This window comes from Phodopus roborovskii, unplaced genomic scaffold, assembly GCF_943737965.1.
Source record: "Phodopus roborovskii unplaced genomic scaffold, PHOROB, whole genome shotgun sequence".
Classification (NCBI taxonomy): Eukaryota; Metazoa; Chordata; class Mammalia; order Rodentia; family Cricetidae; genus Phodopus; species Phodopus roborovskii.
The window spans coordinates 5,760,506-5,775,851 of record NW_026126689.1 but is presented as its reverse complement, the minus strand read 5'-3'; the positions used below and the strand labels follow the sequence as shown (position 1 = coordinate 5,775,851).

Here is a 15,346-nt window from a genome sequence, read left to right as displayed (position 1 = left end):
AATGTTCATACCCTTTGATCCTGCAATTCCACTTCTGGGAATTTTTCCTAAGGAAATAATTCAGAAGAAAAAATGATATGCACAAAGATGTTTAGTGCAGCATTATCCATCACACCAAAAATCAGAAATAATTATTTTCCTGATAGGCATTCTGACATATACGGTTATGGTGTATCAATTTAATGAGTAGTACACAGTTACCAAAACAATTATGAAACTTAAAATATGAAACATGTTCACATGTAATAAAAAAATCAAAGTACATTAAATACTATCATAAAAATGTGGATGTACAACATTAAATAGGAAGGGGGGAAATCAAAACAGCTCAAATACGAATTTTTTTTTACATTGCTCTCTATTATTTTAAATACAGCTTCTACAAGAATGTCAGTAGCAGGGGAAATTGCATATGTAATGAAATTTGGATCCCAGTCTGCAGAACTTGGATTAGTTTACTCAGATTAACTTAAGTGAGAAGGATCGAATGGCCCCAAATGTCTCTAAAAAGGTTACTTTCAAATAGGTACCATTTGCAAACAGGCTTACTGAGTAAAACAAGGAGTAAATTCCTTTTTTTTGGGGGGGGGGTTTGAGACAGGGTTTCTCTGTAGCTTTGGAGCCTGTCCTAGAACTCACTCTGTAGACCAGGCTGGTCTTGAACTCACAGAGGTCTGCCTGCCTCTGCTTCCCGAGTGCTGGGACTAAAGGCGTTTGCCACCAACACCCAGCAAAGAGTAAATTCTTTACTAGTGTATTAGTATCATGTTCAATGTACTATACAAAACCTTAAACACTGTCAACAGAATAATTAATAAATCACCATAACTTCAAACAGTGACCAAGGTGTTGGGGTTGTCTGGCTACCGTAACAAAAATCTTGCTGGTTTCACTACCTTTTGGTGATTTTGAGAGTTTACAAATACACTGTAAGATGTAGACACATGGAAAATGAGTAACAGTGTAAGAATAAGAGATAGATGAGTTTGTTGCTGACTCAGTACCACCGAGTGTGGTGATGACAAGACTTTTAGTGATGTATCTGAAGACTAAGATGACACTGCCTGCAGCAGCTAGATCTGAGACTGGTGGCCATGGCACTAGGGTTTTGGCATCGGTGATGCAGCTGAAGAACCCTGATCTGGGGCTGTGAGGAAGACTGGCAAGCAGAAGAGCAAGGGGCTTTCTAGACAGAAGGCCCCAGGGGAAAGAGGCTCCGCCTCTTCAGTTCACCCACTCTAGCCTGGAGCTCCCTGCAGCTGTGGCCAAATGTGGCTTTTCTTCCCTTAGAAGCGAGTACCAGTCCCGACCTAAGACCACACGTTCAACCTCACTGTTCCCTTAATCTCTTCTCAGCCCGCGGATTCAGCATCACAGAAGAAACAAACACCCAAGGACTCTCTGAACACGTGCACAGTAGCCCCTGCCACAATGTGTGACGTCACTCGCTCCCCTCTCCCTCCCCCTCTCCCTCCCTCTCCAGGGTGTCATAAAGCACAGGCTGCCGGCTGACTTCAATTCTCTCTCCTTACGTACTGTGGTGGTTTGAAGGAGTATGGTTCCCACAGGCTCATAGGTTTGAATGCTTAGCTACCTGGGACTGTAACGCCTGCGAGGATTAGGCTGGAGCAGGTGTGGCCTTGCTGGAGGAGGCATGTCACAGGGAGGTTTCAAAAGCCAATGCCAGGCTCAGTTTGGCTGTCTATCTCTGTCCACAGATCAAATATAGAACTCTCAACTACTGTCCAGGGCCTGCCTGCACGCCACCATACCCCCACCATGATGATAATGGAGCACACCTCTGAAACTGTAAGCAAGCCCCTAATAAAATGCTTTCTTTTGTAAGCGTTGCTTTGGTCATGGCTCTCTGACTAAGCCATGGATCATACACACCCCCACTCCAACCACATCTGAACATGGGGTGCATGCTTTTAACCCTGGCACTCAGGAGGCAGAGGCAGAGGCAGGCTGAACTTGAGTTTGAGAACAAAATGATTTACACAGAAGTTCCAGGCCAGCCAGGGATACATCTCAAACAAAATGAAGCAAAACAAGGGGAAAAAAAAAAAAAATCAAATTAATACTAGCCCTAGGGTTAAGAAATTTGTTCTATTTCATGCAGTGTGTAAAGAGATATATCTACTTTTAATTTATCACAGCCCCTGCAAGACATCATTTTTACGTCCAAGAAATTTTATCAAATATCCTCTCCTTACTACCTCAACCGCTTCTCATTAGCTTCTCTCTCTCCAGTTATAAAACTGCTGAGATCGCAGTTTAGAAGCAACTATCACTCAAGTTTGTGTCAAGCTTCAGTCCTCTTGCCATTCCTATGTAGCCAAGTTTCTCAAAACTGACACTCCATTTCCTCTCGGGCTTCTTCTGTTTGCCTCTGAAAGCAAAACAACTTTACAATTTCTATTTACTTGCTGATTTGTTTGAGATATGATCTCTCATTGGCCTAGAACTGCTGGGTAGACCAGGCTGGCTATGAACTCACAAATTCTGCCTGCTTCTGCCTCCCTAGTACTGGGATTAAGGTGAGCACCACCATGCCTAGCTGCAAAGACCTAAAAATGAATGGTGCTGGGTGATTGAGCCTAAGGAATACCCTCTACCATGGGTTCTGGGCATCAGTTGTCAAGCTTTTATAAAAAGTACAGCCCCCCCCCCCCCCAAAGACAGGATTTCTTTATGTAGCCTTTGCTGTCCTGGAACAAGCTCTGTAGGCCAGGCTGGGCTCTACCTCACAGAGATCCATATAATTAAAGGTGTGTACCATTACCACTCAGTATGTACCAGGTACTTTTATCAGCTGAAACTTGCCAGTCCCATATCCCTATGGTATTTAGTTGTCAAAAACAATGCTCATTTTAGCCCTTATCTCATTTGAATCTTCATGGTAAGTGGCATCCTTTCCATCAGCATTTTCTTATAAAGAGTTATTATTTATTTTATGTGTGAGTGTATACTTTTATGCCATAAGAGGTTATCAGATCTCACTAGAAATGGTTGTGAGACACCGTGTGGTTGCTGGGACTTGAACTCAGGACCTCTGGAAGAGCAGCCAGTGTTCTTAACTGCTTCCAATCAGGATTTTGGAAGCCCAATTGCTTGGTCTCTGCAGTACACTTGCAAAGAGCTCACAAAGGAATGGAGAAATGGTCTCTGCTACAATGCTAAGATTCACCAGGTTATGTTTTCTTTTTTTAACTTCAGGGTGTTTTTAACTCTTTCCAATTTAATTTACTTTTTGAGTAAAATAATTTATATTTATGGCTCTGACTGAAACACACACACTGATTTTCTTTAAGTTTTATCTCCATTTGAGGTCATAATATTCCCACAGTTATCCTAAAGTCTCTCTGGATAAAATACAAAAGTAATTTTTTAAAAAATAGGTTTCTATAAACCCTGCCCTGGTTTCTAGCCGTGTCCATATGCCAGAGAGTCAACTGTTATCTCTTACTTCTCTTTAACCTTTCTTTTCTACTGATATATAGTAGATACGTACAAGAAAATAGAGCCAGGTTTAAATGACTTCAGCCCATTTCAGTCATATATTAGTCATGTGATCATGGGTTGGCTTCTTAAACTCCTGTAAACTGAGTACCCTTCAGAATATGACAATCTGTTTCTCACGAGGATTTAAAGCACTTAGCATAGTGCCTGAGGCACAGGAAGTACTCAGCCATTTCCACGACTTCTAAAAACCCGCCACAGTCTCCACTCCCTCAGCCCTCAGCTCATTTGCTCTCCGTCCTGCCGCCACCGCTACGACTTGACGGCAACCCTTTATCGTCTCTTGCCTAAAACAGCAAACGCCACACTGTCTGCAGCTCTGCCCTTACATGGGTTAGAACTAAAGATGCTTCTGAAATATGGAGAGGGTTTCTCACACTCAACGTGTGGTTTTGGTGTCAGATGTTGTGCACCACCATCCTGACAAACCTAGTACTTAAGACGATGGGACAGGAAATAAGTTCAAGGCCACTCTGAGCTACTCAGTGAGCTGTAGTCCCCCTCCCAATGTGTTTCAGAGTTCCTATCACTACTTTAGAGTGATACATGAAATCAGCCAGTACTGACATTTCCTGCTTTCACTTTCCACCATCTGTCAGCCCTGTCCTCAACTCTGAAGTCCTCCCATGTAAAGGCAACTCTACAACCTTGCATATACTATTTCCTTAACAATTACCTTCTTTAAAAAAAAATCATCCCCCTACAGTGTACTTAATATATCCCTAGTCATTTACCTTCTACAGTGTAACTTCAAAGCTAACCCTTCACCGCTAAATATTCCTACATCCAACCAGGCAGAGTTCATCACATCCCTTCTGTGAACTAGAATCACACATTTTTCTGTGATTATTTGCATGCCTGATTCATGCACTAAACTGTGGTATCACAGAGGACAAAGATGGTATGTCAATTCATCCTAAATCCCCAATTGCTGAGCCCAGGGGCAAAGAGAAGTCTCTTTCCTCAGATAAAAAGTGACTGACCATGAGTAAAAATTTTACGCTACTAAAAGCTTTCAAACAAGGGAACACGAGATAAAAGTGTCACAAAACCAAACTCCGCCCTGGTGAGAGCTCCAGGATGGAGATGGGTGCAGAAAAGGTAATGGTAGGAATAAAAGCAGTACACTGTTCAGACGAAGGATATGGAATCAAATGGGGACATCACTAAGTCACAACAGCCGGAGACACACACAAAGAGGAAAATGGGTTATGGCTGTTACGTTATGAAAAGGACAAAACAGGAAGACAAAGCTATTCTTCAAATAGCTAAGTCCAAGATACCAGGACAACCACACAAGAAAAAACAAAAGGGAAGTTGTTAAAAAGATGCTTTTTTCAATTACACATGCAGATTACAACCTTGAACACACCAGGGCCACTCCTAGCCTTCAAATACACGTGGACTCCTGGCTTCCCAAGCTCCTTATCCCCTTTCTCCCCTCTCTTCCCACTCCCTGTGTACTGAGGTCTACACAGAGTCAGGGCGGCCTTAGTTTAAGCTGGCACCAGGAAAAAGCCACTTAATTGAACTTACTCTCCAAAATGTAGGGGGAGAAACATAATACAAAGTAGGAAGAAAGTCTGACTTTAGAACCATTTACTCATGATTTATCTTGGTAATTAAATTAAAATTTATAATAAAATAAAATTTAAATTACAGTTCCAACTACATGATTGGTAACATGAACATCGAATTGCTTGTTGGTTATAATGCCAAACTCATGACAGAACAAATATAAATTCTGAATGTCATTTTTATAACAATAATAATTGCACAAAAATCTTAGGGAGGACTTCATAAATTCACTGGAGGGCTTCTATTAATTCTATATTTAAATCATTTTAATTTAAAACTTTTTCAGAGATAACGTCAGACAAAAAATGAGAATTACTGTAACTTGGCAATAGTAAAGTACTTAATATTGTCATAAAATAAGATAGGGTTTCTGGATCTATAATTCATATGAACCTAGCTAGCACTTACATTATAAATGAAAGATGGCATTTACTTCCAATCTGTATTAAAAATATAACACAAAAACAAAGAAGCACACTTGAATTGTTAGGAGTTCTAGCAATGCTAATACTTACATCAATATTGACAGGTTCAATTGTGTTTATATGGACATTGGGAGCTGAGGAGGACCGGTCTCTCTGACCAAACTGATTTCGATGATCCTCGTCTGCTGGTCGGAAGGGCTGTGGGATTGGAATGGATTTTGAAGGAGATGGAGTGGTGAGGATTTGGGGCCTGGAAAAATCAAGTCATTGGAAAATAAGATTTGGAGCAATTGTATAGATAATAATACTTAAAATGAAAGTTATAAGATTTTTGTATTTAATATGATAGTCTTTGAAAAAATCAAAATTCCAGAGGAATCTATAAACGGCTAGAAATCACCTGTGGTTAATCAGTAGAAGCAGTCCTTATCCTTTAAGTTATATACAGAAATAAAATGCTCCAGGCAGAGACTAGCTGAATAAACCATGCTGTTTCTTAAATACTCTTTCTCATAATCTGAGAAATTTAAGGAAGAACTTGGGAAGTTACAGGTAGTTTTGAGAATATACCTGTATATTTCAGGACCCCAAAGATATAGCTGCTGCTTAATGCCAGAGCTGAACAAAATTCCTACAATATCTAAAAATAACTTTCAAAACTTTGGAAGGTAATATAGTGCCAATTATCTTTCATATCAAAGAGTTTTTTTTCTCCATGTCTAATTGTTAACACCAGAGATGAAAATATCATACAGTATGAAACCCTGAAGCAAATATGGGCCGTGTGGTTTGGAGGTGCACACGGAAGCCAGAGGCTGGCGTTACGTATCTGCCTTTGAGACAGGGTCTTTTCACTGAACTCAGAATTTACAATTGGTTAGACTGGCTGGCCAGCAAACTCCAAAAATCTTCTTGTCTCTGTCTTCCAGCACTGGGGTCGCAGGTTCAAAGAGCCACAGCCCAGCTTTCTAAACGGGCTCTGGGTATCCAAACTCATGTCCTCAAGCTTGCATGGAATGGAAAGCTCGTTAGCTACTGAGCCATCTTCCCAGCCCTAAAATTACTTTTGATTAAAATATCCTAATGGGTTACAGAGTGACATGGGGGGGGGGGGGGAGAGGCAGATAATAGAATCTAGGCTGGCCTAAAAGAGCCTGGGATGAGGCACACTGAGAATCTGAAACTAGAGTATAAGCACTTATAAAGCCACCAGACCCCTCAGGAAAAAATTCTCAGGAGTAGAGAAGTGATTACCACTTGCAGGGGATACAAGGAAGCTCTGACTAAACTTCATCTGGACCATGGATGCTCCGACATGGACCAGCTCTTCTCACTGATCACCATTTTGCCACATTTGTAAAAACTCACCAGCTCTATTTAATCACTACTAGATTAGAAAGACAATGTGGAGATAACAAAATGACAGTCAGAAAGGGGAATTAGAAAAGAATGGTAAAGAAGATATAAAAGGAGAGGCCAGTGAGCTCAGAGAGTGGATAAAATGGAAAGTGGGGTTGGTCCTTGGGAAGGGGCCCTGACTTCCCAAAGCTGTCTTCTGACTTCTATACACGTGCCTGCCTTGGTGTAAACATCAACACCCACACATATTAAATATAATAAAAATTTTAAAGTAAAGGTAGGCTGGAAAGATGGCTCAGAGGTTAAGAGCACACTGGCTGATCTTCCAAAGGTCCTCAGTTCAATTCCCAGCAACCACTCAGCGGATCACAACCATCTGCAATGAGATCTGGTGCCCTCTTCTGGCATGGAGGCAAACATACAGGCAGAAACTCAGGACTAAAAACTGAGACAGCCTGAATTAACCAGTACTGTATAGAATAGTTTGATTAATATAACAGGTGACTTAGCATAGACAGGCAATAAATACTTCCGGAAATGTACTGAGTTAAGCCTATGACAGAAATAGATACTGGATAACAAGCTAGAACTCTGCATACAAAAGACAGTGATCCAGAAACAATGAGAAACAAAACCCTGCATTTAATCTGGTAAAAGGAAGTGTGCTACATAAAATCAATGTGAGAAAGTGACACCATCTGCAGGGTGAAGGTGTGCCTTGGTTCAAAGTTAACTTGTCTAACCTTGAAGGCAAGTACAGGATAATTATGAAAAATACTTCATTATCATACGCCAATGTATTCAAATATCCATACAAAGTCTTAATTCAATGCTTAACAAAAAAATCTAATAATAATTTGGCTTCTCATTAATATCTTCCCAATGAAGACTGCAGGCCCATCCAGCACAAGTCTGGTTTGGGTAACAGGTATATTCTCATTTATTCTCATTGATTTTGTTTACTTTAAACCAGTACATTTCCAACCAGCAATTTTTGGAAAATTGCTAAAACTGCATTTGTATACTGTGCAATCTTTCTTTGGAGCAGGGTTAATTTATAACCACCTATAAAGGACCTTGGCTAACCACTAGTTGACTTTCTCCCAGTGACATAGCTTTTTACTGACCCTGTCACAAACCTTTTTAAAGTTAAAAGTAACAGAATTTTAATTCTAACACTCTTTAGAAAATTACTAATAGTTTAGATTTCAGTTTTAGGCTGGACTAAATGTTTTTGAAGCAAAGTGACTTTCTATTCAATGATATACAAAAAGGAAGTAATTATCTCTTACTCTGTATTTTAAACTGGGCAATGTGTTAATTTTTCAAAATTTCTTGTTATATTCATACTTGTTTCAGGACTACTAATAAACACAATATTGTGATACTGAACGTAAATGACATGACGGCTATTCTTGATTATTAATTTGACTATGTCTGGAATTAACTAGAACCCAAGCATCTGAGCACACCTGTGTGAGATCGTTTTCTTAATTAAATCACTTGAAGTGGGAAGATCCACCTTCAGTCCGGGCCACGGCATCTGCTGGCAGGCTCTCTGCCTGCCCTCACTCTCACTAGCAAGGCCAGTCCATCACCAGCACTGGAGCCTACTTCTCCAGGATTCTGGGACATACTGAAGACAGCAGAGCCATCCAGACTCAACACCTCCTGATGGCTGCACCTTCCATTAGGAGACAGTCACTGATGAACTAAGCTGGACCATAGCCTATAAGCCATTCTAACAAATCAATATATAATATATGCATAAAATCTATGAACATACATATATCTAGACAGACAGACACACACACACAGAGTTCATTTTATAAGCTCTGTTCCCCTAGAGAACCCTAATTAATACAACTGACTTCTATCTTTACAAAGATAATTTTACATGCTGATATAAAAGCATTAGGAAATTAACTTGTAGATAAGTTTTTCTCTTTGTTTCTTTTTCTTTTCTTTTTTCTCTTTTTTCTTAATTTTAAAACAGCATTCCTTTACTGGAAGGGTATCTTTACCCTTCAGACCCTTCAGAGAGGCCAAGCTAATTTCATTATGTTCTACAATTCTGTTCACAGAACTGGGACCTGCCACTAGAAAAGCATCACAGGTCTATAGATGCTGTCGGGTGAAATTGCCACAGCCAAACAACATTTTGATTCAATTGCCTACAAAAACATACAAATAGAGCCAACAGAGAGAGCTGTTAAAATCTGACAAAACTACAGGTGGTTGCGTTTCCTAGTGATATAAAAACCTAATACACGCGTGTGCGTGCAGGTGTGCACGTGGAGCAGAGTCTCTGTTACTGCTGCGCTGTGCTGACCTCTGCTGAGACTGTAGAGTGCTGGGATTTCCACCACACTCAGCCTCTGTCAAATTTACACAGTCATGCTTATCTACTGAAGAGCCATCTCATCTCACACACATCCCCAATTCCGTATGGGGGTGGGGAGATGTATGCACGCCAGAACAAACTCAAAGCAGGGCATCCGGTGGCCCTGTCTATTACTTCCTGCCTTATTTGCAGAATGGTCTCTCCTTGATCTGGAACTCAAACTCTTTCAACTTAGATTGCAAGCCAGCAAGTCTCAGCCCCTTTTGCTGGCATTACAGGAGTGAGTGTGAGTGTGTGTGTGTGTGTGTGTGTGTGTGTGTGTGTAACCATGCCTGGGCTGTTAGGGTGCTAGGATCTGAGCTCTGGTCTTCATTCTCGTGCAGCTTAACTGCCGAGTCAATCCCTAGCCTCTCTACCTCCTTTGTGAGACAGCTGTCTAACCCTTGCTCAGGACGGTCCTGAACTTGAACTTCTCATTCTCTTCCTCTAGCTGTCCCAAGTGCCAGGGTTATACAACCAGCATGCCCAGCGTCCGTGGTGCTGAGAATAAAATTCAAGGCTTTCTCTGTGCTTGGCAAGCACTATACTGACTGAGCTATATACCTATCCTCCAATTTATTTTTAAGACTAGACCTTGTTCTAGTGTAGGCTGACCTCAAATTAATCTTCCTGCCTCAGCCTCCCAAGTACTGAGATTATAGAAATGAGCCACTACTCCTGGAAATATAAATGAATTTGGTAATTTTTTAACCTGTGAGACCTTAGGAAGGTTAGCTTCATAAAAATTGCAGGCCTATTAAAAGTGCCAACTTATTGTTATCATTCCTTAAGGTATAATCTAGAGAAATATAGGTCAGCCAGATGGCTGTGTGAGTGATTGTCTTGAAAGCCTAAAATCCTCCGTTTGACCCCTGGTTCCACAGTGGAAGGAGAGAACTAACTCCAGAAAGTTGTCCCCGATGTCTACACATGCACCATGGCATATCACACTTGCACAAACACCCACACATCACCACCCTCACAACAAACAAGTATACAAACAGGGGGAAAACTAAAACAGGCACGTATAACTAAACACTTCTGAAACACTCCAGGTCAGAATGTTACCTGCCATATCCTTTTTAAAACTTACAGACTTTCAGGCACATAATAAATAATCTTGCCTTAAATACAATGGGAAAAGATTAACAGGCTATGCAAAAAGTATTCAAGAGCCAACTTAAATAACCATCTATTTCCTACTATGAATGCAGTGCCTTGAAGGTATTTTTAAAGTAAGCCCTTGCTTTCCTCCTAAACTGACAGCACTAACCCTGCTCTGCTTTCGCCCCTTATTAATGTCCTTCCTTTCTGCATATTGCCTCCCCTGAAGTTCTGGTCTTCATCCTTTCTTCCCCTGTCTATCTGTACTTCACTGCTAAGTGAATTTTTCTTTTAAAATAATTTTTATCACATTGGTAACTTGTTTGAAAAACCTTTATTCTCTTATGTCATCATATCTCAAGTAAATACTAGCATAAATGTCAAGATTCTGTATTACCTGGTCACACAAATGCCATTTTTCTCTTCCAGTTTTTTTTTTTTTTTTTTTTTGTTATTTAAAATTATGGTCTCACTATGTAGCAAAGGTTAGGTTCAAACTCACCAAATTTCTGCTTTAGCCTACTAAGTACTACTAAGGGATTCTAGAAGCATGTACCACAGCAAGCTCACATAAGCTACTTCTAAATTTAGATAAGCTTTTTGACTAACTCTGAAATCTGCTTTCTTCTCTGGACCCTAATAATGGCTTTGATACCCTATGTTCATTTAGCTTCTAGCAATGTTTTAAAGATCAGTTTAAAACTCATCTCCATTAAGCATTCTTGAGTATATAGTATTTTCTTGCATTCTATAAATATTAAATGTTTTATCAAAGTTTAATATACTTTGTTATTATTTATACTCTTAAAAAATATCATCAGCTTGTTTATTAATTTTGTTTAAAGCAGAAGTCATAACATTACCTGATAAAATGGTAAATAAAAGACAGAGTGTAAAAATTTTATGTTGATTTTTTTCACAACTGATCTTAAAAATATAGTCTATACCAGCTTTAAAACCATTGATTGACTGACAGATTGTTTTTGTCTGTTTTCAGTTTTTCGAGATAATTTACTGTGCAGACCAGGTCAGGTCAGCCTCCAACTCAGAGAGATCTGCCTGCTTTTGCCTCATGAGTGTTGAGAGTAAAGGTGTAACCACCATACCTGGCTTTTCATCCCATTCTGTACCAAATGCATGTAAATGCTTGAATGCATAAAACATATTACTGGGGGAAAAGAAAATATCCATAATTTAACCGTTGTAGTGTTGGAAAGGTTTACAATTACCCAAAAGATCCAAAGGAAGGCAGTTCAAATAGCACGTCATTAAACAGCAGGAATCAAATCATACCCAATAGAGTCTGAGGGGGGTGCAGAAGGAGATCCAGATGTAAGGGTAGTCTCTGCTAAGGAAGCCTCCTCCTGTGTTACTGGGTGATGCTCAAAGAACTTGGAGACAAACAGCAAACTGTGAGGTAAAAACAAAACAAAACAAAACAAACCTAACTTGTGCAAAACCCAGAAGCTTTAATAAACAAAAACACAGAGGTAATGGGAAAACATGAGATCAAGCTTTATGTTTGCAAACACCTGTTAAAATTCAACTAAGTATATCTTTTGTCTAAAATATTACATTGTACTTTCAAGGGCAAGCTCAGATCTAAAACTAATTGTTCTTTTCAGTCAATTTCTATATATTACAGGGGGGAAATCATGCTCTGAGGTTTAAGTTAGATTACTCTTTTTGTTTTACTGAGACGGATTCACTGTGTTTCCCTGGAACTCACTGTGTAGGCCAGGCTGGCCTTGAACTCAGAGAGATCTGCCTGCCTCTGTCTCCAGAGTGCTGCTAAGTTGGATGTGTTATTATTTACTTAAAAGTCCAATTCCATCTCAGCAGCAAAAAAAAAGAGTTACAGAAAGAGATTACAATAGACTACACATATTAGACGTACTGTAGAATAAAGAAAAACACAATTTTAGAAAGAAATAAAGGGTATATAATTGCTCTTTTAAACAAGGGGGAAAGGGTAAAGGTGAAGCAGACAGACAGGACAGGTGAGCTGGAGTGAGGGAAGAATGTCAGCTTAACTGGTAAAATGGATGACAGAGTCAGACTCGACTGAAGCACTCTCTCATCCCATCCCGCCCAGACTATCCAAAGGTGGTTTCTAAGGACCAGTGCTTGCTACTAAGAGAGCAAGAAACGCAAACTTCATGTGCAGCAGACCCAATGCTGCTTCATCTGAGACAGGAGTGCCTGCACCCTGTGTCACTTTCTGTCAGACTCTAAACTTTCTGCAACAACTGCATTAGGCAGAACATGCCTCCCTGGCTACTAGGTACACTAGCTTCACAGTATGAAGTTAACTGTAAGTAGCAGCAAAGAGGTTCTCTGTGGATTACTTACTCAAGCTGGTCATAATTAACACACATCAGTGGAACCTCTGTACTACAGCGCTGGTGAAACTTATAACCACACGTCTGACAGCGGAACCCCTGGAAAAGCAGCTTTCGACAAAAGTCACAAAATGCTAAGGTGAAAAAAGTTTTCCGGACCTGCAAAGTGAAAAACCATAAAGGGTTTCAAATATTGCAAGAAGCCACTTATAAACCAACACAGCCACTCTCTTAACTTAAAACAACACTTTCAAAAATAGACTTCAATCATAAAAGTCACATACCAAAATATATTATTAAAAGCCAGGGGATCTGAAACACTATTTCATCCTAATATCCAATTTAAAAACTCAGAAATCAAGGTGATACAACAAATAAAGGAACTGAGTACCCTGATGTGTTATCCAATCCCAATAGGTGAGAACAAGCAACATTTAAAGGGGCTCAGGCATGAAATTCTCAACAAAATCTAAAAAACTGAATTAAAAAGATAACTGAGTTCAAGCTGGAAACATCAAAAAGAAAAAGAAGAGGAAGAAAAACCAAGACTGAGTTCTCTGTGGCTTTGGAGCCTGTCCTGGAACTCACGCTGTAGACCAGGCTGGCCTGGAACTCACAGAGATCCGCCTGCCTCTGCCTCCCAAGAACTGAGATCAATAATTATGAACTGAACCTTTAAAGTTTAGCTCTGAAATTTCAGTAACTGGAAAGGAAACTTTCCCCCTCAAACTTATCCCACAGTCTTATGATACCTCTGGAAGAATGTCTGACATGAACTTATTTTTAGTTTATGCTTTCAGATAACTTCTTCATATAAAAAAATAAACTAATGTTCAAAACTCTTGAAAGAACTATCAATGACTTTTAATGTACCACATGGATCAAAGAAACAGCACTATCGTAAGGGGACTCTTTCCAAAGGGAGGAATTGTATAAAATGTGTATGTGGTACAGTAACAGGCAGAAAAATATGTAACAGAAAATCTCTGAACATTGCTTATTTCAGAGTGTTGACAGCAAGGATGATGTCATTCTTTGTTGTGTATTTTCAATCATCTCAGTTTACAGTTTTTAAAAACACAACCAATAAGTAATAAATATATTTTATATCATGATCCTGTGTATACATGAATCTATAACCTCAAACATAACTTAGAATCTTACATACGTTACTACATAGAAACAATACATTTCATGATACATTTGATCTTCACACCAAATTACTTTTCTCTTTATGTTTAAATGGTTTTTGTGACAGAAGCAGATCTTGGACTTTCAACCAGCCTCTTGCTTCTGCCTCCTAAGTACCCGGATTCCAATTATGGAAAACCACACCTGTTCTGAAACTATTTCTTTTTTTTGAGACAGGGCCATACTTATGTAGACCAGGCTGCCCCCGAATTCCCAGTAATCTGCTGTCTCTGCCTCCCAGTGCTAGGACCAAAGGTGTATGCCACCATGCCCAGGTCAAAACTCCATTTTCAAAAAATATTTATTTAATGAACAATTACTCAAAACTATGCACTGGCACACAATCCACTCTGGCCTTTCAAGAGCCTTTATACAGCAAGGTCTGTTTTCTCTGGTTTCCCATCACCTGAGAAAGCATGTGGAAAAACACCAGAAGTTTGTTTATAGCTTTCCTCCTTTCCACTTGCTTGTTACTGTACAGACGTGACAATACCTCCTTTGCTATTTATTTACATATCAAATAACTGCCAAACTAAGCATGTTTAGTACTGCTACCATTATTTCAGAAAAGAAAACACACATACAAATATACAAAACCCTGAACTTTTAGCCAACCACTCAAACCCTTACTCATTGACAGTTTGTTCTGTCATGAGTTCCTGAATACCCTTCATTTGCCTACATAGTGTTTTCTTCCTGCTATTTACACATATCCTCTATGGCTATCTGGTTGGTTTTATATACACATACATACAAATATGCATGTGTGCAGGGAAGACAGCAGAACTTCCAAAGGATTAATAGAAAGCGGGTATGCATCTGAGTGTGAATTTTAAGCAGACCATGTCTGTAAAGACGTTTGTGAACAAAGGTGGACCTAAAAAGATCTATTATGTCTTCTGGGCTATTGCTCTTGCTCAGTGTAGGATCTAAGCATATCTGAAGATGTACTGTAAGGGTGGTGATTAGGAGTCTGTTCTATGCTGGTAACAAGCTTAAGCTTGGTTTTACCAAATGCAAAACACACTAAGAGAGTTCAGTGTAAGGAATATGGTTTTTCCTCCAGCCGCCAGTCTCATTACAGTTCAGTACCCAACTATTCTACTCTACCGTCATTACCTGATTCTTCAGACATGTGTGTGCCAAAATTTGGCAGTCTAACTTGGCACATAGTATTTTGTAAATATAAAACTCTGTATTTGCATTAATAGAGGAAAGGTACCAGATTTCCATTTTTATAGGCCACTAGACAATCATTACAAGAATAATGCTAGTACTAAAACAGATTAACACTCACAAGTCCTACTGATGAGAAAATTAAAAATGAGCACTACCATATAGCATGAGCCCAGTTTTCCCTCAAGAAAGAGAACGGGCAGTAATGAAGAGAAAAACAAGTAAGCCTGGGATTGCCACCATGCACTTGTGTATACGGAAACCAT

General features: G+C 39.6%; 1 protein-coding gene across 1 annotated transcript in view; it reads right to left on the bottom strand.

Annotated features, from left to right (window-relative positions):
* Braf (B-Raf proto-oncogene, serine/threonine kinase) overlaps positions 1-15,346 on the bottom strand; it is a 97,632-nt gene that overhangs the window by 36,029 nt on the left and 46,257 nt on the right. Inside the window, exons 7-10 of the mRNA XM_051174632.1 lie at positions 12,724-12,872; positions 11,665-11,781; positions 5,616-5,775; positions 12-47 (exon numbers count right to left, since the gene is read on the bottom strand). Coding sequence (XP_051030589.1) covers positions 12-47; positions 5,616-5,775; positions 11,665-11,781; positions 12,724-12,872 — 462 coding nt within the window. The remainder of the gene's footprint in view (positions 1-11; positions 48-5,615; positions 5,776-11,664; positions 11,782-12,723; positions 12,873-15,346) is intronic.